The sequence below is a fragment of the Neovison vison genome, chromosome 6, assembly GCF_020171115.1.
Source record: "Neovison vison isolate M4711 chromosome 6, ASM_NN_V1, whole genome shotgun sequence".
Classification (NCBI taxonomy): domain Eukaryota; kingdom Metazoa; phylum Chordata; class Mammalia; order Carnivora; family Mustelidae; genus Neogale; species Neogale vison.
Genome location: NC_058096.1, coordinates 163,941,347 through 163,968,501, shown reverse-complemented (window position 1 = coordinate 163,968,501; position 27,155 = coordinate 163,941,347). Strand labels below are relative to the sequence as shown.

Genomic DNA, 27,155 nt, shown 5'->3' with positions numbered 1-27,155 from the left:
TGCATTTTGTTATGCTCCACAAATAAGTGAAACCATATGATAATTGACTCTCTATGCTTGACTTATTTCACTCAGCATAATCTCTTCCAGTCCCGTCCACTCTAGGCAGTATAGACATTTTAACAATGTTTATTCTTCCGATCCAAGAGCATGGAATGGTCTTCCATCTATTTGTGTCTTCTTCAATTTCTTTCATGAGTGTTCTGTAGTTCCTCAAGTACAGATCCTTTACCTCTTTGGTTAGGTTTATTCCCAGGTATCTTTTGGTTCTTGGTGATATAGTAAATGGAATCGATTCTCTAATTTCCCTTTCTGTATTTTCATTGTTAGTGTATAAGAAAGCCACTGATTTCTGCACATTGACTTTGTATCCTGCCACGTTGCTGAATTGCTGTATGAGTTCTAGTAGTTTGGGGGTGGAGTCTTTTGGGTTTTCCATATAAAGAATCATGTCATCTGCGAAGAGAGAGAGTTTGACTTCTTCATTACCAATTTGGATACCTTTTATTTCTCTCTGTTGTCTGATTGCTGTTGCTAGGACTTCTAATACTATGTTGAACAAGAGTGGTGAAAGTGGGCATCCTTGTCTTGTTCCTGATCTCAATGGGAAGGCTGCAAGCTTTTTCCCATTGAGGATGATATTTGCTGTGGGTTTTTCATAGATAGATTTGATGAGGTTCAGGAATGTTCCCTCTATCCCTATACTTTGAAGCATTTCAATCAGGAACGGATGCTGGATTTTGTCAAATGCTTTTTCTGCATCAATTGAGAGGACCATGTGGTTCTTCTCTCTTCTCATATGAATTTGTTGTATCACATTGATTGATTTGTGAATGTTGAACCATCCTTGCAGCCCAGGGATGAATCCCAAGTGATCATGGTGGAAAATCTTTTTTTTTTTTTTAATTTATTTTTTTTTCCATTTTTTTTCCAATTTATTTATTTTCAGAAAAACAGTATTCATTATTTTTTCACCACACCCAGTGCTCCCTGCAAGCCGTGCCCTCTATAATACCCACCACCTGGTACCCCAACCTCCCACCCCCCCGCCACTTCAAACCCCTCAGATTCTTTTTCAGAGTCCATAGTCTCTCATGGTTCATATCCCCTTCCAATTTACCCAAAAGCACATACCCTCCCCAATGTCCATAACCCTACCCCCCTTCTCCCAAACCCCCTCCCCCCAGCAACCCACAGTTCGTTTCGTGAGATTAAGAGTCACTTAGGGTTTGTCTCCCTCCCTATCCCATCTTGTTTCATGGATTCTTCTCCTACCCACTTAAGCCCCCATGTTGCATCATCACTCCCTCATATCAGGGAGATCATATGATAGTTGTCTTTCTCCGCTTGACTTATTTCGCTAAGCATCATACGCTCTAGTTCCATCCATGTTGTCGCAAATGGCAGGATTTCGTTTCTTTTGATGGCTGCATATATTCCATTGTGTATATATACCACATCTTCTTTATCCATTCATCTGTTGATGGACATCTAGGTTCTTTCCATACTTTGGCTATTGTGGACATTGCTGCTATAAACATTCGGGTGCACGTGCCCCTCTGGATCACTACGTTTGTATCTTTAGGGTAAATGCCCAGTAGTGCAATTGCCGGGTCATAGGGCAGTTCTATTTTCAACATTTTGAGGAACCTCCATGCTGTTTTCCAGAGTGGTTGCACCAGCTTGCATTCCCACCAACAGTGTAGGAGGGTTCCCCTTTCTCCGCATCCTCGCCAGCATCTGTCATTTCCTGACTTGTTGATTTTAGCCATTCTGACTGGTGTGAGGTGATATCTCATTGTGGTTTTGATTTGTATTTCCCTGATGCCGAGTGATAAGGAGCACTTTTTCATGTGTCTGTTGGCCATCTGGATGTCTTCTTTGCAGAAACGTCTGTTCATGTCCTCTACCCATTTCTTGATTGGATTATTTGTTCTTTGGGTGTTGAGTTTGTTAAGTTCTTTATAGATTTTGGACACTAGTCCTTTATCTGATATGTCGTTTGCAAATATCTTCTCCCATTCTGTCAGTTGTCTTTTGGTTTTGTTAACTGTTTCCTTTGCTGTGCAAAAGCTTTTGATTTTGATGAAATCCCAACAGTTCATTTTTGCCTTTGCTCCCCTTGCCTTTGGCGATGTTCCTAGGAAGATGTTGCTGCGGCTGAGGTCGAAGAGGTTGCTGCCTGTATTCTCCTCAAGGATTTTGATGGATTCCTTTCTCACATTGAGGTCCTTAATCCATTTTGAATCTATTTTTGTGTGTGGTGTAAGGAAATGGTCCAATTTCATTTTTCTGCATGTGGCTGTCCAATTTTCCCAACACCATTTATTGAAGAGGCTGTCTTTTTTCCATTGCACATTCTTTCCTGCTTTGTCGAAGATTAGTTGACCATAGAGTGAGGGTCTATTTCTGGGCTCTCTATTCTGTTCCATTGGTCTATGTGTCTGTTTTTGTGCCAGTACCATGCTGTCTTGATGATGACAGCTTTGTAATAAAGCTTGAAGTCCGGAATTGTGATGCCACCAACTTTGGCTTTGTTTTTCAATATCCCCTTGACTATTCGAGGTCTTTTCTGGTTCCATATAAATTTTAAAATTATTTGTTCCATTTCTTTGAAAAAGATGTATGGTTCTTTGATAGGAATTGCATTAAATGTGTAGATTGCTTTAGGTAGCATAGACATTTTCACAATATTTATTCTTCCAATCCAGAAGCATGGAACATTTTTCCATTTCTTTGTGTCTTCCTCAATTTCTTTCATGAGTACTTTATAGTTTTCTGAGTATAGATTCTTAGCCTCTTTGGTTAGGTTTATTCCTAGGTATCTTATGGTTTGGGGTGCAATTGTAAATGGGATTGACTCCTTAATTTCTCTTTCTTCTGTCTTGTTGTTGGTGTAGAGAAATGCATTGATCTTATATCCTGACACTTTACTGAATTCCTGTATGAGTTCTAGCAGTTTTGGAGTGGAGTCTTTTGGGTTTTCCACATAGAGTATCATATCATCTGCGAAGAGTGATGATTTGACTTCTTCTTTGCCAATTTGGATGCCTTTAATTTCCTTTTGTTGTCTGATTGCTGAGGCTAGGACTTCTAGTACTATGTTGAATAGCAGTGGTGATAATGGACATCCCTGCCGTGTTCCTGACCTTAGTGGAAAAGCTTTCAGTTTTTCTCCATTGAGAATGATATTTGCAGTGGGTTTTTCATAGATGGCTTTGATGATATTGAGGTATGTGCCCTCTATCCCTACACTTTGAAGGGTTTTGATCAGGAAGGGATGCTGTACTTTGTCAAATGCTTTTTCAGCATCTATTGAGAGTATCATATGGTTCTTGTTCTTTCTTTTATTGATGTGTTGTATCACATTGACTGATTTGCGGATGTTGAACCAACCTTGCAGCCCTGGGATAAATCCCACTTGGTCGTGGTGAATAATCCTTTTAATGTACTGTTGAATCCTATTGGCTAGTATTTTGGTGAGAATTTTCGCATCTGTGTTCATCAAGGATATTGGTCTATAGATCTCTTTTTTGATGGGATCCTTGTCTGGTTTTGGGATCAAGGTGATGCTGGCCTCATAAAATGAGTTTGGAAGTTTTCCTTCCATTTTTATTTTTTGGAACATTTTCAGGAGAATACGAATTAGTTCTTCTTTAAATGTTTGGTAGATTTCCCCCGGGAAGCCATCTGGCCCTGGGCTTTTGTTTGTTTGGAGATTTTTAATGACTGTTTCAATCTCCTTACTGGTTATGGGTCTGTTCAGGCTTTCTATTTCTTCCTGGTTCAATTTTGGTAGTTTATATGTTTCTAGGAATGCATCCATTTCTTCCAGATTGTCAAATTTGTTGGCGTAGAGTTGCTTATAGTATGTTCTTATATTAGTTTGTATTTCTTTGGTGTTAGTTGTGATCTCTCCTCTTTCATTCATGATTTTATTTATTTGGGTCCTTTCTCTTTTCTTTTTGATAAGTCTGGCCAAGGGTTTATCAATTTTATTAATTCTTTCAAAGAACCAGCTCCTAGTTTCATTGATTTGTTCTATTATTTTTTTTGGCTTCTATTTCATTGATTTCTGCTCTGATCTTTATGATTTCTCTTCTCCTGCTGGGCTTAGGGTTTCCTTCTTGTTCTTTCTCCAGCTCCTTTAGGTGTAGGGTTAGGTTGTGTACCTGAGACCTTTCTTGTTTCTTGAGAAAAGCTTGTACCGCTATATATTTTCCTCTCAGGACTGCCTTTGTTGTGTCCCACAGATTTTGAACCGTTGTATTTTCATTATCATTTGTTTCCATGATTTTTTTCAATTCTTCTTTAATTTCCCGGTTGACCCATTCATTCTTTAGAAGGATGCTGTTTAGTCTCCATGTATTTGTGTTCTTTCCAAACTTCCTCTTGTGGTTGAGTTCTAGCTTCAGAGCATTGTGGTCTGAAAATATGCAGGGAATGATCCCAATCTTTTGATACTGGTTGAGTCCTGATTTAGGACCGAGGATGTGATCTATTCTGGAGAATGTTCCATGTGCACTAGAGAAGAATGTGTATTCTGTTGCTTTGGGATGAAATGTTCTGAATATATCTGTGATGTCCATCTCATCCAGTGTATCATTTAAGGCCTTTATTTCCCTGTTGATCTTTTGCTTGGATGATCTGTCCATTTCAGTGAGGGGAGTGTTAAAGTCCCCTACTATTATTGTATTATTGTTGATGTGTTTCTTTGATTTTGTTATTTATTGGTTTATATAGTTTGCTGCGCCCACGTTGGGGGCATAGATATTTAAAATTGTTAGATCTTGTTGTTGGACAGACCCTTTGAGTATGATATAGTGTCCTTCCTCATCTCTTATTATAGTCTTTGGCTTAAAATCTAATTGATCTGATATAAGGATTGCCACTCCTGCTTTTTTCTGATGTCCATTAGCATGGTAAATTCTTTTCCACCCCCTCACTTTAAGTCTGGAGGTGTCTTCTGGTTTAAAATGAGTTTCTTGGAGGCAACATATAGATGGGTTTTGTTTTTTTATCCATTCTGATACCCTGTTTCTTTTGATTGGGGCATTTAGCCCATTAACATTCAGGGTAACTATTGAGAGATATGATTTTAGTGCCATTGTATTGCCTGTAAGGTGACTGTTAGTGTACATTGTCTCTGTTCCTTTCTGGTCTACCACTTGTAGGCTCTCTCTTTGCTTAGAGGACCCCTTTCAGTATTTCCTGTAGAGCTGGTTTGGTGTTTGCAAATTCTTTCAGTTTTTGTTTGTCCTGGAAGCTTTTAATCTCTCCTTCTATTTTCAATGATAGCCTAGCTGGATATAGTATTCTTGGCTGCATGTTTTTCTCGTTTAGTGCTCTGAAAATGTCTTGCCAGCTCTTTCTGGCCTGCCAGGTCTCTGTGGATAAGTCAGCTGCCAATCTAATACTTTTACCATTGTATGTTACAGACTTCTTTTCCCGGGCTGCTTTCAGGATTTTCTCTTTGTCACTAAGGCTTGTAAATTTTACTATTAGGTGATGGGGTGTGGGCCTATTCTTATTGATTTTGAGGGGCGTTCTCTGAACCTCCTGAATTTTGATGCTCGTTCCCTTTGCCATATTGGGGAAATTCTCCCCAATAGTTCTCTCCAGTATGCCTTCTGCTCCCCTCTCTCTTTCTTCTTCTTCTGGAATCCCAATTATTCTAATGTTGTTTCGTCTTATGGTGTCACTTATCTCTCGAATTCTCCCCTCATGGTCCAGTAGCTGTTTGTCCCTCTTTTGCTCAGCTTCTTTATTCTCTGTCATTTGGTCTTCTGTATCGCTAATTCTTTCTTCTGCCTCATTCATCCTAGCAGTGAGAGCCTCCATTTTTGATTGAACTTCATTAATAGCTTTTTTGATTTCAACTTGGTTAGATTTTAGTTCTTTTATTTCTCCAGAAAGGGCTTTTATATCTCTGGAGAGGGTTTCTCTAATATCTTCCATGCCTTTCTCAAGCCCGGCTATAACCTTGAGAATTGTCATTTTGAACTCTAGATCTGACATATTACTAATGTCTGTATTGATTAGGTCCCTAGCCTTCGGTACTGCCTCTTGTTCTTTTTTTTGTTGTGAATTTTTCCGCCTTGTCATTTTGTCCAGCTAAGAGTATATGAAGGAGCAAGTAAAATACTAAAAGGGTGGCAACAATCCCAGGAAAATATGCTTTAACCAAATCAGAAGAGATCCCAAATCGTGAGGGGGGATTTCTCCCCCCTCACGATTGGGTGAGGGATCTCCTCTGATTGGGATCTCCTTTGATTGGGATCTCCCAATCTCTTCTGATTGGGATCTCCCAATCTCTTCTGATTGGGATCTCTTCTGATTTGGGGATAAAGAGAGGTTCAAAAAGAAAGAAAGAAAAAAAACAAAAAAAGAATTAAAAAAAAGAGATTGAATTAAAAATTCAATCAAGAATTTAAAAAAGAATTAAGATAAAAAAGATTGAAGAGATTAGGATCTCTTCTGATTTGGGGATAAAAAGCGGTTCAAAAAAGAAAGAAAGAAAGAAAAGAAAAAAAAAGAATTATAAAAAGAAAATGAATAAACAAAAGTATAAAAAAGAAAAAATATATATATTAGATAATCTAGTTAAAAAACGTTAAAAAAGAAAAGGTTAAAAGTTATAAAAAATTTTAGCAGAAGAAGAGAAAAAAAATGAAAAAAAAATTAAATTAACTGCAAGACTAAAAAATCACAGGCAGAAAGCCATGAGTTCCGTGGTTTTTTTCTCCTCCTCTGGAATTCTGCTGCTCTCTCCTTGGTATTGAAACTGCACTCCTTGGTAGGTGAACTTGGTCTTGCCTGGATTTCTTGTTGATCTTCTGGGGGAGGGGCCTGTTGTAGTGATTCTCAAGTGTCTTTGCCCCAGGCGGAATTACACCACCCTTACCAGGGGCCGGGCTGAGTGATCTGCTCGGCTTTGCTTTCAGGAGCTTTTGTTCCCTGAGCGCTTTCCGTAGAGTTCCGGAGGACGGGAATACAAATGGCGGCCTCCTGGTCTCCGGCCTGGAGGAGCCAAGAGCCCGGGGCCCCGCTCCCCTGTGCGCCCTCAGTGAACAGCTCCCAGAAAGGGAAATTAGAGAATCGATTCCATTTACTATAGCACCAAGAACCATAAGATATCTGGGAATAAACCTAACCAAAGAGGTAAAGGATCTGTACTTGAGGAACTACAGAACACTCATGAAAGAAATTGAAGAAGACACAAAAAGATGGAAGACCATTCCATGCTCTTGGATCAGAAGAATAAACATTGTTAAAATGTCTCTACTGCCTAGAGCAATCTATACTTTTAATGCCATTCCAATCAGAATTCCACTGATATTCTTCAAAGAGCTGGAGCAAATAATCCTAAAATTTGTATGGAACCAGAAGATACCCTGAATCGCTAAGGAAATGTTGAAAAACAAAAATAAAACTGAGGGCATCAGGTTACCTTATTTCAAGCTTTATTACAAAGCTGTGATCACCAATACAGCATGGTAATGGCATAAGAACAGACACAAAGACCAGTGGGACAGAGTAGAGAGCCCAGATATGGACCCTCAACTCTATGGTCAAATAATTTTCGACAAAGCAGGAAAAAATATACAGTGGAAAAAAGACAGTCTCTTCAAGAAATGGTGCTGGGAAAACTGGACAGCTATATGTAGAAGAATGAAACTCGACCATTCTCTTACACCGTACACAAAGATAAACTCCAAATGGATAAAAGATCTCAGTGTGAGACAGGAATCCATCAGAATCCTAGAGGAGAACATTGGCAGTAATCTCTTCGATATCAGCCACAGCTACTTCTTTCAAGATATGTCTCCAAAGGCAAAGGAAACAAAAGCAAAAATGAACTTTTGTGACTTCATCAAAATCAAAATCTTCTGCACAGCAAAGGAAACAGTCAAGAAAACAAAGAGGCAACCCACAGAATGGGAGAAGATATTTGCAAATGACAGAAGAGACAAAAGGTTGATATCCAGGATCTATAATGAACTCCTTAAACTCAACACCACAAACAGACAATCATATCAAAAAAATGAGCAGAAGATATGAACAGACACTTCTCCAATAAAGACATACAAATGGCCATTAGACACATGAAAACATGTTCATCATCACTAGCCCTCAGGAAGATTGAAATTAAAACCACATTGAGATATCACCTTATACCAGTTAGAATGGCCAAAATTAGCAAGACAGGAAACAACATGTGTTGGAGGGGATGTGGAGAAAGGGGAACCCTCTTCCACTGTTGGTGGGAATGCAAGTTGGTGCAGCCTCTTTGGAGAACAGTGTGGAGATTCCTCAAGAAATTAAAAATAGAACTTCCCTATGACCCAACAATTTCACTCCTAGGTATTTACCCCAATGATACAGATATCGTGAAAAGAAGCGCCATCTGTACCCCAATGTTTATAGCAGCAATGGCCACGGTCGCCAAACTGTGGAAAGAACCAAGATGCCCTTCAACAGACGAATGGATAAGGAAGATGTGGTCCATATACACCATGGAGTATTGTGCCTCCATCAGAAAGGATGAATACCCAACTTTTGTAGCAACATGGACGGGACTGGAAGAGATTATGCTGAGTGAAATAAGTCAAGCAGAGAGAGTCAATTATCATATGGTTTCACTTATTTGTGGAGCATACCAAATATCATGGAGGACATGGGGATTTAGAGAGGAGAAAGGAGTTGGGGGAAATTGGAAGGGGAGGTGAACCGGGAGAGACTAGGGACTCTGAAAAACATCTGAGGGGTTTGAAGTGGCAGGTGGGTGGGAGGTTTGGGTACCGGTTGGTGGGTATTATAGAGGGCACGGATTGCATGGAGCACTGGATGTGGTGAAAAAATAATGATACTGTTATGCTTAAAATAAATAAATGAAAAAAAATAAATCAATTTAATAAAGAAAATAAAATAAAAGTTTATTACAGAATTTGTCATACTCAACCTCTCATTGTGATGATAAATAGGTTAAAAAGTAATAAAAAGTTAAAAAGAATGAGAATAGTGTGAATGAAAAAAAAATAAAGTTGTTTTTATGAAGTATACAGGTTTTAGGGCTACTGGGTGCTTAATATCTTCTTTTACCCCTGATATTTGGGTCTTACATTTCGGTGGGATCCTGTTGTGGTTGCCCCCGCCTTTTTTTGGCTGGCTTTCTGGGGTAGGGTCCTGCCTTGTGTTTTTTCAGGCAGTCTTGCTAGGGTTGAGTCCTCCTGCCCCCTGTCAAGGGGCTGTGCTTGAGGAAACTGGTTTTTCAGGGTTTTATTCTCTGGAGATTTTTTATTATTTTTATTTTTTCCCTACCCTTTTTGGCTTTTGGTGGTTCTTCAGAGGTTTAAAGGAAAGCATGCTCCACCCAGACCTCTGTCTCAGAGAGAAGCCTCAGTCTGTTCCCCTCTTGGTGTTCCAGAGCACATAAACTCTCCCTCTGCCACCTCTCACCAGCAGAGCCCATCCCCAGCCATAGGGGGATGGAGGAGCTCCCACTTGTACCCCAGTGCTTCTAAAACTGGCAGCCTTCTTAGTCCAGAGAGCTGGTTTCCAATGGCTGCCTTTGCTGCAGCTGTCTGAGCAGGTTCAGACTGCTGGAGAGATCCCAGTCAGAGATAGCGCGCTGAGGCTTTCCCGACCGCACGGGCTGGGAATGTCAGACTCTTGCCAGTCCTAGAGAGCACTGGCTAGTGCCCCCATGGACCTATCTCAGGGGAGGGTGTGGAGCAGGACTCAGACCCCAGGTGTGCAGCATGTTTGCAGAATGCAGAAGACTGTGGTTCTAGAGAGCACTGGCTGGTGTCCACACCACATGCTCTCATGGGCGCTGGTGGCTCAGGGACCATGGCCTGGATGCTTAGCCCCACTCTCTCTGGCAGGGCACCAGCCATGGCCATCCTGGGTTTGTGGGCATATGCCCATGCCCCTAAATGCCTGATTCCTCCAATTTCTCCTTAATATCTTTTGCTCATTTTGAGTGCTTTTAACCAGACTCCAGGTTAATGCTCATTCCCAATCACAGGGCACTCTTATGTTGGGGTATTACTTTCCAATGGGTTGCTTCTGCTGGCTCCCTCCCCCTTTTGGGAACTATCAGTTCCCACTCTGCTTTACCTGTCCCCTGGTGTCTTCTTCCCCCATAGAGATCCAGAAGTGTATAATCCTACATCTCAGACTGATTTCATGTGTGTTCAGGGTAATTTGGTAGGTAATCATCTAACATCAGGGGACCAGTTGAAACAGCATCTCCTGCTTCTCCTCCATATTACCTCTGAAGCCTTATTACTTTTTAAAGATTTTATTTACCTATTTGAGAAAGAGAGAGAGGCCACAAGACAGAGGGAGAGGCAGAGGGGGAAAGCAGCCTCCCTGCTGAGCAGGGAGCCCAATGTGGGGATTGATCACAGAACCCTGTGATCATGACCTGAGTTGAAGGCGGATGCTTGACTTACTGAACCATTTACTCACCCCCCCCATTACTTCCTTAAATTTTAAAAATTTTTTAGTAATCTTGAGGTCAAGAGTCACTACTCTTCTGACTGAGACAGTTAGGTGCCCCCTAGAATCCTTATTACTTATAGAGTCTAATTTCTTTTGGATAATCTATTTATCTTTCCATGTCTTTTGGGGATATTTTTCTTCATTATCTGTGTTCACCATGATGTCTCTGGCATGGAACTTTTCTTGTTGTCTTGCATGTATCTTAGATTTTCCTATATAAAGAGATATGTCTATCTTCAGCTCTTTGGAAATCTTTTTGTTGTTGCTGCTGCTATTTGTAATATTTTGATATTCATTCATTCTTCCTGCCACCCCATATAACTACTATTGGCTACACAGGGCAGCTTCTGAGTGTCCCTTCTGAGTTCCTTAACTGTCTTTTCACATTTTCCATATCTCTATCTAGTCTGGGAGAATATTTCTGCTTGATGTGTCATATCACTAAATCACTTTTCATTTCTCTCTATGTGCACTATGCTGTTGAGGTTATCTAACAAAGAGCTTTTGTTTTAAATTCTCTTTTAAATTCAAAGTTCAGTTTTGTGCTTTCTGGAATTTCAGGTTGTCTTCCTACTTATGGAAGCACCATTCTCTCACATCTCTTAATTTGCTTATTCAGTTTCCTCTTTTGACTCAGTTTCTTCATATTTTTGTGCTTCCATTGGCTGAGTTTGATGGTCTCTTTCATGGTTTTGGTTTGCCTTTAGTGAACAGTGATTCTTGGTTGGTTGAATGTTGTTTTATTTTAGCTCTCCTCTTACTCTGTGAATGCTGTTCTTAGAGCAGAAGACCTCTGATGATTGGGGGGAGGGTCAAAATGGGTTGCCTAGAAGTATGTGCCAGTAACTGGGCTTATGGATCTGGGTGCTCTGTGTCAGTCATTTAGTAAACTCTCTGGGCACTTCCTTGTGTTTATAACCCCAACATACTCACTAGTTCTGCTTAGAGCCAGGTAGCCAGGTTCTCATTGTTGGTATACAGGGAAGAGGCCAACCCTCCTTGAAGTTCCTGTTTCCCTTTTCTTTTCTTTTTCAACTCTACCCCACACCAGCGTGGAGCCCATCATGGGGCCTGAACTCATGACTCTCAGACCAAGACCCAAGTTGAGGTCGTGTCAGATGGTTAAACAGCTGAGTGACCCAGGTGCCCTGCTGCTCTACTTTCTGAACCAAATACCCTTCCAGGTTTCCCAGATTCCCTTCTCCTATCACTCCCAAAGCTCCCTCTGCTTTGTGCAGTAGACCTTTCCTGCTTTCACTTTTGGCCTTGGTTTGGCCTACCAACCTAACTACTCTTATTTTCCAACACTCTTGTCCATTTTAAAAACTATCTCTTCAGTGCTATAGTCAATCCCATGATCCTGGGTTGGACTCAAAGATTGCAGTATGAACTCCTGTTCATTATAATACATATGCAGATAAATACAACAATAAATATGGGTATGTGTGGATACATAGGTTAGCATACATACATACATTTCCTAGCTTCATTCACTAGAAGCAGTACCTAGCATCACCTAGCTCATCTTCTGTCCACATCTTGGTTTCTGATACCATTCTTCAGTAAAAGGAGCCAATCTTGGGAAAATGACTCATTCTAGAATGGGGGTGGGAAATAGTAAATACAAGATGTGCCTGAGGTATCTGATAGTGCCAGAAAGTAAGAAAGTACTTAATGGCATGTGGGTGCATTTCAGAAAGAAGCTTAAACCAACCTGAATGAGCTTCCAGTGCCCACAGCTGGAATAATGTTAGCAACAAAATAAGTAAAATAGTTTTACTACCTCAAGAATAAAATACATACCCATGAGTCTAATCATACCATATAAGTAAATGATTAAGTCAATAAATAAATGCAGAGAAGTGACAACTCTATATTAGAGAAACATTTAAAGTTTTTCTTCCAATTTATTTATTTTCAGAAAAACAGTATTCATTATTTTTTCACCACACCCAGTGCTCCATGCAAGCCATGCCCTCTATAATACCCACCACCTGGTACCCCAACCTCCCACCCCCCCCCCCCGCCACTTCAAACCCCTCAGACTGTTTTTCAGAGTCCATAGTCTCTCATGGTTCACCTCCCCTTCCAAGTTACCCAAATTCCCTACTCCTCTCTAACGCCCCTTGTCCTCCATGCTATTTGTTATGCTCCACAAATAAGTGAAACCATATGATAATTGACTCTCTCTGCTTGACTGATTTCACTCAGCATAATCTCTTCCAGTCCCGTCCATGTTGCTACAAAAGTTGGGTACAAAAGTTGGGTATTCATCCTTTCTGATGGAGGCATAATACTCCATAGTGTATATGGACCACATCTTCCTTATTCATTCATCCGTTGAAGGGCATCTTGGTTCTTTCCATGGTTTGGCGACTGTGGCCATTGCTGCTATAAACATTGGGGTACAGATGGCCCTTCTTTTCACGACATCTGTGTCTTTGGGGTAAATACCCAGGAGTGCAATTGCAGGGTCATAGGGAAGCTCTATTTTTAATTTCTTGAGGAATCTCTACACTGTTCTTCAAAGAGGCTGCACCAACTTGCGTTCCCACCAACAGTGGAAGAGGGTTCCCCTTTCTCCACATCCTCTCCAACACATGTTGTTTCCTGTTTTGTTAATTTTGGCCATTCTAACTGGTGTAAGGTGATATCTCAATGTGGTTTTAATTTGAATCTCCCTGAGGGCTAATGATGATGAGCATTTTTTAATGTGTCTGATAGCCATTTGTATGTCTTGATTGGAGAAGTGTCTGTTCATATCTTCTGCCCATTTTTTGATGTGTTTGTCTGTTTCGTGTGGGTTGAGTTTGAGGAGTTCATTATAGATCCTGGATATCAACCTTTTGTCTCTTCTGACATTTGCAAATATCTTCTCCAATTCTGTGGGTTGCCTCTTTGTTTTTTTGACTGTTTCCTTTGCTGAAACATTTAAAGTTAATAAGTGTAGAAAGGAGACAAGATGGCGGAGAAGTAGGAGGTGCCGTTTCAACCTGTCCCCTAAAGTGAGCTGATTACCTACCAAAGAACGCTGATCACCCATGAAATCAGCCTGAGATTGGAATTATACACTACTGGATCTCTAAGGGGGCAGAAGATGCCAGTGGGCAGCATTCCACAGTGGACCTTGCCTGCACCATGGTTGATACATTCAGCTACACATCCATTCAGCCATCTCTCACCAAAATGACTAGGAGGAGGAATGCCCAGCAGAGGAAAGTTCAGAGCCTGGTCCCTCTCCATCAGAGCTATTGGATATGGACATAGGCAGTATGTCTGAAAGGGAATTCAGGCGAACAATTATCCAGACAATAGCTAGGTTGGAGAAAACCATTAATGACAAAATGGAATTGATTAAGGCAGAAGCGAAACCACCAGGTATGATGTTAACAATGCTCTCAATGAGTTCTAATCAAATCTAAATTCTCTAAAAGCTAGGGTAACTGAGGCAGAAGACAGAATGATCTGAAGGACAAACAGATAGAGAAAAGGATCAGGAGGAAGCCTGGAACAAACAGCTTAGAAGCCATGAAAACAGAAATAGGGAAATAAATGACACCTTGAAGTGTTCCAACGTCAGAATTATTGGAATCCCTGAGGGGGAGGAGAAAGAAAGAAGACTAGGGAATATAAATGAACAAATTTTCCATGAAAATTTTCCCACTCTGTGGAATGGAACCAGCGTTCATGTACTAGAGGCAGAAAGGTCTACCCCCAAGTGCATAGCATCTAGAAAGACCTCGAGATACCAGAAGGTGAAAATGATGAATCATAATTGTAGATAGGAGCTCTTGAAAGCGGCTAGGGTGAAGAAATTCCTTGTGTACAGAGGAAGGCCCATTAGAATAACATCATACCTGTCCACAGAAAGCTGGCAAGCCAGAAAGGGCTGGAAAGATGTATTCAGGGCACAAAATGAGAAGAACATGCAATGAAAAATACTTTATCCAGTAAGACTGACATTCAAAATGGATGGAGAGTTAAAAGAGCCTCCAAGACTGGCAAGGTTTAAGAGTATGTGAACACCAAGATGACACTGCAGGAAATACTAAGGGGGGTTCTATAAAAGTGGGAAAAAACTAAGAGTATCATTGAACAGAAATTTATGGAGACAGTCTATAGAAACAAAGCCTTCACAGGTAACACAATGTCAATAAAAACACAATAATCACTCTCAATGTGAATGCCTTAAATGTGCCCACAAAACGACACAGGGTTGTATATTGGATAAAACAAAAGGACCCATCCATATGTTGTCTACAAGAGGCCCATTTTGAACCTAATGATACATCCAGAGTGAAAGTTAAGGGATAGAGAAGCATCTTTCATGTCAATGGGTGTCAAAAGGAGGCTGGGGTAGCGATTCTTATATCAGATAAATTAGATTTTAAACTAAAGACTGTAGTCAGAGATAAAGAAGGACACTACATCATTCTTAAAGGATTATCCACCAAGAAGATCTAACAATTGTAAATATTTATGCCCCCAATATGGGAGCAGCCAACTATATAAGACAACTGTTAATGAAAATAAAGACTCATGTTTATATGAATACATTAATAATAGGATATCTTAACACTCCACTCTCAGTAATGGACAGATTATCCAAGCAGAAAATCAATAAAGAAACAAGAGCATTGAATGACACATTGAACCAGATGGACCTTATAGATATATACAGAACATTCCACCATAAAACAACAAAATACTCATTCTTCTTGAATGCACATGGAACCTTCTCCAGAATAGACAACATACTGGGTCACAAATCAGGGCTCAACTGATACCAAAAGACTGAGATTATTCCCTGCATATTCTCAGATCACAATGCTTTAAAAGTGGAACTCAAAAGGAGAAGTTTGGAAGGAATTCAAACAATTGGAAGCTAAAGAACACACTCCTTAGAAATGCCTGGATCAACCAGGCAATCAAAGAACTTAAACAATTCATGGAAACCCATGAGAATGAAGACACTTCAGTCCAGAACCTATGGGATACAGCAACAGCCGTCCTAAGTACATAGCCATCCACGCTGCCCTAAAAAAACCTGAAAAATCCAGACTACACCAGCTATCTTTATACCTTAAAGAACTGGAGAATCAATAACAAATTAAGGCAACCCGACACACAAGAAGGGAAATAATCAAGATTAGAGCTGAGATCAATGAGATAGAAACTAGAGGTACAGTAGAACACATCAATGAAATGAGAAGCTGTTTTTTTGAAAGAATCAATAAGATCAATAAACCATTGGCCACACTAATCCAAAAGAAAAGAGAGAAGGCCCAAATTAATAAAATTATGATTGAAAAGAGAGAGATCACAACTAACACCAAGGAAATAGAAACAATCATCATAAATTATTATCAACAGTCATATGCCAATAAATTAAGTGACCTAGATGAAATGGGTATATTCTGGAAAACTATAAACTTCCAAAATTGAACCAGGAAGAAATTGACAACCTGAATAGACTGATATCTAGTAACGAGATTGAATTTATACCAACAACCTCCCAAAAAACAAGAGCCCAGGACCTGATGGATTCCCTGGGGAATTCTAACAAACTTTCAAAGAAATAATCCCTGTTCTCCTAAAGCTAATCTCAAAAAATTGAATTAGAATGCAAACTTTCAGACTCTTTATGAAGCCAGCATTGCCCTAATCCCCAAACCAGGCAACAACCCCACCAAAAAGGAGAATTTCAGACCAATATCCCTGATGAATATGGATAATAAGATTCTCACAAAGATCCTAGAAAATAGGATCCACAGCACATTAAAAAAATTATCCACCATGAGCAAGTGGGATTCATCCTTGGGTTTCAAGGATGGTTCAACATTTGCAAATCAATCAGTATGATAGACCAAATCAATAAGAAAAGAGAGAAGAACCACATGGTCCTCTCAGTTGGTGTAGAAAAGCATTTGACAAGATATAGCATCCATTCCTGATTAAAATGCTTCAAAGTCTAGGGATAGAGGGAACATTCCTCAACTTTATGAAATCTATGAAAAACCCACAGCGAATATCATCCTCAATGGGATAAAGCTGACAGCCTTCCCGTTGAGATCAGAAACATGACAAGGATGCCCACTCTCACCATTCCTGTTCAACATAGTATTAGATGTCCTAGCAACAGCAATCAGACAACAAAGAGAAATAAAAGGTATTCAAACTGGCAATGAAGAAGTCAAATTCTACCTTTTTGCAGATGACATGATACTTTATATGGAAAACCCAAAAGACTCCACCCCAAACTACAAGAACTCATTCAGTAATTCAGTAATGTGGCAGGATACAAAAACAATGTACAGAAATCAGTTGCTTTCTTATACACTAACAATGAAAATACAGAAAGGGAAATTAGAGAATTGATTCCATTTACTATAGCACCAAGAACCATAAGATACCTGGGAATCAACCTAACCAAAGAAGTAAAGGATCTGTACTGGAGGAACTAGAGAACACTCATGAAAGAAATTGAGGAAGACACAAAAAGATGGAAGACCATTCCATGCTCTTGGATCGGAAGAATAAACATTGTTAAAAGGTCTATACTGCCTAGAGCAATCTGTATTTTCAATGCCCTTCTCATCAAAATTCCACTGGCATTTTTCAAAGAGCTGGATCAAACATTTCTAAAATTTGGATGGAATCAGAGGAGACCCCAAATTGCTGATGAAATGTTGAAAAAGAAAAACAAAACTGGGGGCATCACATTGCCTGATTTCAAGCTTTACTACAAAGCTGTGATCACCAAGATAGCAGGGCACTAGCATAAAAACAGACACATAGACCACTGGAACAGAGTAGAGAGCCCAGATATGGACCCTCAACTCTATGGTCAAATCATCTTCGACAAAGCAGGAAAAAACTATACAGTGGGAAAAAGACAGTCTCCTTCTTTTCTCTCCCATTGGTGGCTTTTGGCAGTTTTTGGAGGTTTAGAGGAAAGCAAACTGCACCCAGGCCTCCCTTTCAGAGAGAAGCCTCAGACTGGAAGGATTATGCTGAGTGAAATAAGTCAAGCAGAGAGATTCAATTATCATATGGCTTCATTTATTTGTGAGCATAAGAAATAACACAGAGGACACGGGGAGATGGATAGGAGAAGGGAGTTGAGGGAAATTGGAGGGGGAGATGGATCATGAAAGACTATGGACTCTGAAAAACAATCAGGATTTTGAAGGGGTGGGGGGTGTGAAGTTGGGTAAGCCTGGTGGTGGGTATTATGGAGGGGACCTATTGCATGGAACACTGGGTGTGGTGCATAAACAATGAATTCTGGTACACTGAAAAGAAACTTTAAAAATGTTTTAAGATATATAATTTAAAAAGACAGTCTCTTCAATAAATGGTGCTGGGAAAATTGGACAGCTGTGTGTAGAATAATGAAACTCAACCATTCTCTTACACCATACACAAAGATAAACTCGAAATGGATAAAAGACCTCATCATTAGGCAGGAATCCATCAGAATCCTAGAGGAGAACATAGGCAGTAACCTCTTCGACATCAGCCACAGCAACTTCTTTCAAGATATGTCTCCAAAGGCAAAAGAAACAAAAGCAAAAATGAATTTTGGGGACTTCATCAAGATCAAAATCTTCTGCACAGCAAAGGAAACAGTCAAGAAAACAAAGAGATAACCCACAGAATGGGAGAAGATATTTGCAAATGACAGTACAGTCAAAAGGCTGATATCCAGGATCTATCAAGAACTCAAACTCAACACACACAAAACAGATAATCATGTCAAAAAATGGGCTGAAGACATGAACAGACACTTCTCCAATGAAGACATACAAATGGCTATCAGACACATTAAAAAAATGTTCATCATCACTAGCCATCAGGGAGATTAAAATCAAAACCACACTGAGATACCTCCTGACACCAGTTATAATGGCCAAAATTAACAAGACAGTAAACAACATGTGTTGGAGAGGATGTGGAGAAAGGGGAACCCTCTTCCACTGTTGGTGGTAATGCAAGTTGGTGCAGACACTTTGGAAAACAGTGTGGAGATTCCTCAAGAAATTAAAAATAGAGCTTCCCTATGACCCTGCAATTGCACTCCTAGGTATTTACCCCAAAGATACAGATGTAGTGAAAGGAAGGGCCATCTGTACCCCAATGTTCATACAGCAATGGCCATGGTCGTCAAAACTGTTGAAAGAACCAAGATGCCCTTCAGCAGATGAATGGATAAGGAAGATGTGGTCCATATACAGTAAGGAGTATTATGCCTCCATTAGAAAGGGTGAATACCCAACTTTTGTATCAACACGGATGGGACTGGAGAGATCATGCTGAGTGAAATCAGTCAAGCAGAGAGAGTCAATTATCATATGGTTTCACTTATTTGTGGACCATAAGAAGTAACATTGGGAGATTGAGAGGAGAAGGGAGTTGGGAAAAATTGGAGGGGGAGAGGGGCACCTGGGTGGCTCAGTGGGTTAAAGCCTCTATCTTCAGCTCAGGTCATGATCTGAGGGTCCTGGGATCGAGTCCCACATCGGGCTCCCTGCTGAGCAGGGAGCTTCCTCCTTTTTCTGTCTCTCTGCCTGCCTGCTTGTGATCTCTGTCAAATAAATACATTTTAAAAAAAATTGAAGGGGGAGATGAGCCATGAGAGACAATGGACTCTGAAAAACAATCTGAGGGTTGAAGGGGCAGGGTGTGGGAGTTTGGGTAGGCCTGGAGTTGGGTATTATGGAGGGCATGTATTGCATGGAGCACTGGTTGTGGTGCATAAACAATGAATTCTGGTACACTGAAAAGAAATTTAAAAAATAAGAAAAAACTTTTTTAATTTAATAAAATAAAACATAAATGCTTACACACTCTCCAAAATCCTATTTAATTCACATCCCATCTCTTCTCACATCTTCCTTCCCTGTGGTGCTCTTCCTCCCTCATCTCTATGAGGTTTTCAAGCTCTCCAGGCCTCCTTTCCTCCTCCAGCACCTCTTGGCATCACTCCCTTTCCTGTTCAGCCTCAGCTTGAAATATAACATCTTGAGGAATGAATGCGTTTCTGATTCAATTCAGGAGTCTTGGGCCAATAGCACCCCTTACCTGGTGAGTACCAGGGTTTGAATTGGCTCATCGCTAGGAAACAGCAAACAGGTCCATTGAGTCTAGTGTAGTGGGAGATCGAGAGGGGAGACAAGCCTGTTGGCCTCACGTGTTTGGCCCATGGCAGGCTCTGTGGCTGTATTCTGCTCCACCTTAGTAGCTTGTCCTTGTGCGCACCCCTAAGATGGGTATTAGACTACCTTTATGAAAGAAGAGTCACCTGGGATGCCATGATGGCTCCATGCTGTGTCTGAGGTGTCCATAATGCTGAAAACAAAAGAATTCCCTTATTTGCTCTGAAAAGTAATTCCATTTTTCCCCTTGGAGTTCAGAAACTTAATGAACTCAGAACAAAGGAGCTAGGAAAATACATTTATCTGCACATTGAATTTTGCTGGCAAGTGCTGTGAAGTTAGGAGCTGACTACCATTTTAAAGGAGAAACTTGTATTTCAGATCTTGTTTTTTATCCTATGTGAAGGACTTAAGCATTTCTTAAACAGGATGATTTACAGAGGTCATGTTGGGTGGTTAGTGGTCATCTGAGATGTAACTTGCTGGAGGGGAGAGAAGGGAATTGTAGGTGGCTGAAGACCTAGCTGAGGGCACAATACAGCCTCCCAGAAGAGTCCTTCCATGGTGCCTGTGGATAAGCTTGAGTCAGGTGGCTCTGAAATTGTTGGTGACACTTAACTCTATGTGCTTGCATACTTGAGCATGGGAGAGGTGGTCTATGACCCCATCTTACTCTCATAGGGACATAAGTCCTTACCTTTCCCACCCTCAGTCAATTTTGAAAGCTGGGCAGAATAATTTGTTCTAACATCAATGAAATTAATTTGCTGATTTCTCTCCTAAGACACTGCCTTTTCCAGGAAAGCTTAGCCTGGCTTTATGACCACCCAGACTTACCTTTTGTCCTTTTCTCTCCATCCTAGGCCAACACTGGACAAATTGATGACCCCCAAGAGCAGCACAGAGTTATCAGCAGTAACCTCGCCCTCATTCAGGTAACTCTGCCCTTTGTCCCATTGATGAATCTCCTCCCTGCTTTTGAATCTGCAGCCAGGCCTGCTACACATAGGAAGGGTGAATATTAAGTAAGCCCGTCTCTCTTCGCTCCAGACAGAACTTGGGGAATGGGCCACCTGTATACCCACCAGACCCACCAGGGCAACTGGGGACTCAGCTCAACTCTAGGGCACCAGCATATCCACCTGAAAGTAGATGCCTCTTCTGGGACTCCAGGGTCCCTCCAGCACTCCCAACCCCTTCTTTTCAAGATAAGCTTATTGAAAGATTCACCTATACTTGCTCACTCCTCTTTCTCATAGTCTGTATAAAGCTAACAGCTTTCTCTTCCCACTACCTTAACTCCAGCTGTGCTTGCCAAGGTCACTGACATCCTAATTGGTATACCCTCTGATTGCCTCATACAGGTGATACTACTTGTTCTCTCGGGAGTATCTGGGACTCTTCCTACTTGATAGTCCTTCATGGCTGCACTCCTGCCGCTTCACCTCTTCTTTGTCAGCCTTTGCAGGACACCCCACCCCCCATGCCTTTGTCCCTTAAATGCTTTATACTCATTCAAATTGGTACCTCCTTCTAGCAGACCTTCATTGGGCTAAGTTCTCATCCTAGGAGTCTCAGAGTACTATAGAGTCAGGAAGCCCAGGGCAGGGAGAGACTGGGAAGAGATTGGGCCAAGTTAAAAGAGGAAGTGGCTTCATCCAGAACCTTCTGTGCATCTCTGGGGTAGCCACTGGCCACCCAAAGAACCTGAACTTTGAGATCAGACAGGCCTGGAATTACAGCTATCATTTATCAACTGGGTGGCCTTGGGCAGGACACACAAGACTTTCTTAGCTGTATCTCCCTTTTCATCCAATGAGTAGGGTACGCACTTTACCTCTTACCTTGTTCCAGAGCCCCTGTTTCTAGCTCTCCACTGGGTATCTTCATCTGCCTGTCCCAGAAGCATCCCTGAAACAGCTTAGCCAGATCTGGCCTCATCACCTCATATCCTCACACTCACCTCTTGTGAAGTCCCCAACCCTGAAGAGTTTGATGGTTGAAAGCTCATTCTGGGGGTCAGCCAGCTGGAGGCCCTTGGGCAGGTCACCTCAATTTATCTATAAGGTGAGCCATTGTGAGGTTTCAATCGTGGACGGCTGTGACCCCTGGCCATCATGTGGTAATCTCCCAGTCATGGTCACTGTGCCCATTAATCAAGCTAGAAACCAAGTCACCTTCAGCATCTCTTTGCTCCTTATCCTTATGTCCAGTCCTGAGGAGTCTGCAGCTGAACTATGCTTGAATCAACCCTACTTCTCCTCCTCCTTGCCTTGGCCTCTTGGTCTCTGACCTCACTGACTACAGACCTCTTCACTGTTCTAACTGCCCCAGGCTTCTTCCTCTCCAGCTCTTCTCTGCATGGCCACCTGAGTTACCTTTTATAAATCCTAAAGATGATCAGGTGTCCTCCTCCTGAAGCTCCTTTTTTGGTTCTTCTTGTCCAAGTGTGGGCCCAGCCCAGAGGTACTACTGGTCTGGTCCTGTCCTCCTGAAGTCTCATGTTCCCCATCCCTGCTGCCTTTGCATATGCAGTTGTCTCTCCATGGAATGTCCCTTCTTCTTGTTCTGGCAATGAAGCTCCACTCAGCTCCAGCCCAACACCGGGTACTGTCTGGGGCCTTGTTAAAAATTGCGGGGGCTGCCCTGGTTGCAATTCTGTGTTTAATGTCTGCTTTCTCTGCTTGAACCAGGTCACATGGGCCAGGAGGCTTCTATTCAATAAATTATACTGTAATGAAATTATTCTTTTTCACATGAATTTCTTAAGAGAAGTTCCCACAAGTTCACAAGATATGAATAACTTGAAATTCTAGATTTTTTCCAAAATTATTATAAAATATTTGAATACTTAGTATCAAATAATAGCACCAGTTCTTCTGAATGACTTTCTGCATTTGCCATATATATGTATGTGTCCATAGAAAATATATGATACAACTTTCTGTGTTTTTTTATGGATCTTTTTGTTTACATATTTTTTATTAACATAAAATGTATTTTTTGCCCCAGTGGTATAGGTCTGTGAATTGTCAGGCTTACACACTTCACAGCACTCACCATAGCACATACCCTCCCCAATGTCCATAACCCAACCACCCTCTCCATACTCCCCACCCCAATCAACCCTCAGTTTGTTTTGTGAGATTAAGAGTCTCTTCTGGTTTGTTTCCCTCCTAATCCCATCTTGTTTCATCTTTTCCTTCCCTACCCCCCAAACTCTCCACCCTGCCTCTCAAAATTCCTCATACCAGAGAGATCCTATGATAATTGTCTTTCTCTGATTGACTTATTTCACTCAGCATAACACCCCTAATACCATGCAGTTCATTGTAAATGGCAGGATTTCATTTCTTTTGATTAGTACATAGTATTCTTTGTGTGTTTGTATACATACACACACACATATACACACACACACACACACACACACACCCCACATCTTCTTTATCCATTCATCTGTTGATGGACATCTAGGTTCTTTCCATAGTTTGGCTACTGTGGACATTGCTGCTACAAACATTTGGGTGCACATGCCCCTTCAGATCACTACATTTGTATCTTTAGGGTAAATACCCAGTAGTGCGATTGCTGGGTTGTAGGGTAGCTCTATTTCAGATTTTTGAGGAACCTCCATACTGTTTTCCAGAGTGGTTGCACCAGCTTGCAATCCCAAAAAAAGTGTAGGAGGGTTCCCCTTTCACCGCATCCTTGCCAGCATCTGTCGTTTCCTGACATGTTAATTTTAGCCATTCTGACTGGTGTGAGGTGGTATCTCATTGTGGCTTTGATTTGTAATTCCATGATGCCGAATAATGTGGAGCACTTTTTCATGTGTCTGTTGGCCATCTGGATGTCTTTTTGCAGAAATGTCTGTTCATGTCTTCTACCCGTTTCTTGATTGGACCATTTGTTCTTTGGGTGTTGAGTTTGGAAGTTCTTTATAGATTTTTGGATACTCATCCTTTAACTGATACATCGTTTGCAAATATCTTCTCCCATTCTGTCAGTTGTCTTTTGGTTTTATTGACTGTTTCCCTTGCTGTGCAAAAGCTTTTGATCTTGAAGTCCCAATGGTTCACTTCTCCCTTTGCTTCCCTTGCCTTTGGCAATGTTTCTAGGAAGAAGTTGCTGAGGCTGAGGTCAAAGAGGTTGCTGCCTGTGTCCTCCTCAAGGATTTTGATGGATTCTGGTCTCACATTGAGGTCTTTCATCCATTTGTCATCTATTTTTGTGTGTGATGTAAGGAAATGGTCCAGTTTCATTCTTCTGCATGTGGCTGTTCAATTTTCCCAACACCATTTTGAAGAGACTGTCTTTTGTCCATTGGACATTCTTTCCTGCTTTGTCGAAGATTAGTTGACCATAAAACTGAAGGTCAATTTCTGGGCTCTCTATTCTGTTCCATTGATCTAAGTGTCTGTTTTTGTGCCAGTAACATACTGTCTTGATGATGACAGCTTTGTAATAGAGCTTGAAGTCTGGAATTGTGATGCCACGAACTTTCGCTTTTTTTTTTTTATTTATTTCTTTTCAGCGTAACAGTATTCATTGTTTTTACACCACACCCAGTGCTCCATGCAATCCATGCCCTCTTTAATACCCACCACCTGGTTCCCCCAACCTCCCACCCCCCGCCCCTTCAAAACCCTCAGATTATTTTTCAGAGTCCATAGTCTCTCATGGTTCACCTCCCCTTCCAATTTCCCTCAACTCCCTTTGCTTTCTTTTTCAACTTTCCTCTGGCTCTTTGGGGTCTTTTCTGGTTCTATATAAATTTTAGGATTATTTGTTCCATTTCTTTGAAAAAAAACTGATGGTATTTTGATAGGGATTGCACTAAATGTGTGGATTGCTTTAAGTAGCATAGACATTTTCATAATATTTGTTATTCCAATCTATGAGCATGGAACATTTCTCCATTTCTTTGTGTCTTTCTCAATTTCTTTTATGAGTACTTTAGAGTTTTCTGAGTACACATTCTTTGCCTCTTTGGTTAGGTTTATTACTAGGTATCTTATGGTTTTGGGTGCAATTGTAAATGGGACTGACTCCTTAATTTCTCTTTCTTCTGTCTTGTTGGTGTATAGAAATGCAACTGATTTCTGTGCATTGATTTTATATCCTGACACTTTACTGAATTCCTATACAAGTTCTAACAGATTTGGAGTGGAGTCCTTTTTGGGTTTTTCACATAAAGTATCATATCATCTGCAAAAAGTGATGGTTTGACTTCTTCTTTGCCAATTTGGGTGCCTTTTATTTCTTTCTGTTGTCTGATTGTCGATGCTAGGACTTCTAGTACTATGTTGAATAGCAATAGTGATAAGGGACATCCCTGCCATGTTCCTGACCTTAGTGGAAAAGTTCTCAGTTTTTCTCGATTGACAATGATATTTGTGGTTGGTTTTTCATAGATGGCTTTGATGATATTGAGGTGTGTACCCTCTATCCCTACACTATGAAGAGTTTTGATCAAGAAAGGATGCTGTACTTTGTCAAATGCCTTTTCAGAATCTATTGAGAGTATCATATGGTTCTTGTTCCTTCTTTTATTAATGTATTGTATCACATTGATTGATTTGAGGACGTTGAACCAACCTTGCAGCCCTGGAATAAATTCCACTTGGTCGTGGTGAATAATCCTTTTAATGTACTGTTGGATCCTATTGGCTAGTATTTTGGTGAGAATTTTGGCATCTGTGTTCATCAAGCATATTAGTCTGTAATTCTCTTTTTTGATGGGGTCTTTTTCTGGTTTGGGGATCAAGGTAATGTTGGCCTCATAAAATGAGTTTGGAAGTTTTCCTTCCATTTCTATTTTTTGGAACAGTTTCAGGAGAATAGGAATTAACTCTTCTTTAAATGTTTGGTAGAATTTCCCTGGGAAGCCGTCTGGCACTGGGCTCTTGTTTGTTGGGAGACTTATGATGACTGCTTCAATCTCCTTACTGGTTATGGGTCTGTTCAGGTTTTCCATTTCTTCCTGGTTCAGTTTTCATAGTTTATAGGTCTCTAGGAATGCATCCATTTCTTCCAGATTGTCAAATTTGCTGGTGCATAGTTGCTCATAATATGTTCTTACACTTGTTTGTATTTCTTTGGTGTTGGTTGTGATCATTCCTCTTTCATTCATGATTTTATTAATTGGGGTCCATTTCTCTTTTCTTTTTGATAAGACTGGTCAAGGGTTTATCAATCTTATTAATCCTTTCAAAGAACCAGCTCTTAGTTTTGTTGATTTGTGCTACTGTTTGGGGTTTTTTGTATTGTTTTGTTTTGTTGTGTTTGTTTGTTTGTTTGTTTCTATTTCATTGATTTCTGCTCTGATCTTTATGATTTCTCTTCTGCTGAGTTTAGGCTTTCTTTGCTGTTCTTTCTCTAGCTCCTTTAGATGTAGGGTTAGGTTGAGTACTTGAGACCTTTCGTATTTCTTGAAAAAGGCCTCTTGGCTATATATTTTCCTCTCAGCACTGCCTTTGCTGTGCCCCACAGATTTTGAACAGTTGTGTTTTCCTTACCATTTGTTTCCATGAATTTTTTCAATTCTTTGATTTCCTGGTTGACCCATTCATTCTTTAGTAGGATGCTCTTTAGCCTCCATGTATTTGAGTTCTTTCCAACTTGCCTCTTGTGATTGAGTTTTAGCTTCAGAGCATTGTGGTCTGAAAATATGCAGGGAATGATCCCAGCCTTTCAGTACTTGTTGAAACCTGATTTGTGACACAGGATAGGATCTATTCTGGAGACTGTTCCATATGCACTTGGGAAGAATATGTATTGTGTTGCTTTGGGATGGAATGTTCTGCATATATCTGTGATGTCCATCTAGTCCAGTGTGTCATCCAAGGCCTTTATTTCCTTGTTGATACTTTGCTTGGATGATCTGTCCATTTCAGTAAGGGGGGATGTTAAAGTCCCTACTATTATTGTATTATATCAATGTGTTTCTTTGATTTTGTTATTAATTGGTTTATATAGTTGGCTGCTTCCATGTTAGGGGCATAGATATTTAAAATTGTTCGATCTTCCTGTTGGGCAGATCCTTTGAGTATGATATAGTGTCCTTCCTCATCTCCTATTTCAGTCTTTTGCTTAAAATCTAATTTATCTGATATAAGGATTGCCACCCCAGCTTTCTTTTGATGTCCATTAGCATGGTAAATTGTTTCCCACCCCCTCACTTTAATCTGGAGGTGTCTTTGGGTCTAAAATAAGTTTCTTATAGACAGCATATTGATGAGTTTTGTTTTTTTTCTCCCATATAATGTATCATTCTTTCTTCTTTTTCCTAATTTATTTTTTATTTATTTTTAGCATAACAGTATTCATTATATTTTCACCACACCTCCATGCAATCCGTGCCCTCTATCATACCCACCACCTGGTACCCCAACCTCCCACCCACCCACCAATTCAAACCCCTCAGATTGCTTTTTAGAGTCCATAGGCTCTGATGGTTCACCTCCCCTTCCAGTTTCCCCCAAT

At 40.6% G+C, this 27,155-nt stretch overlaps 1 protein-coding gene across 4 annotated transcripts in view; it reads left to right on the top strand.

Moving 5' to 3' along the window:
- The window catches only part of SLC41A3 (solute carrier family 41 member 3), a 150,623-nt gene that overhangs the window by 65,304 nt on the left and 58,164 nt on the right, over window positions 1–27,155 (top strand). For all 4 annotated transcript variants that reach the window (XM_044252857.1, XM_044252856.1, XM_044252854.1 and 1 more), the window contains one exon: window positions 20,531–20,602. In XM_044252857.1, the coding sequence (XP_044108792.1) occupies window positions 20,531–20,602 (72 nt within the window). The remainder of the gene's footprint in view (window positions 1–20,530; window positions 20,603–27,155) is intronic.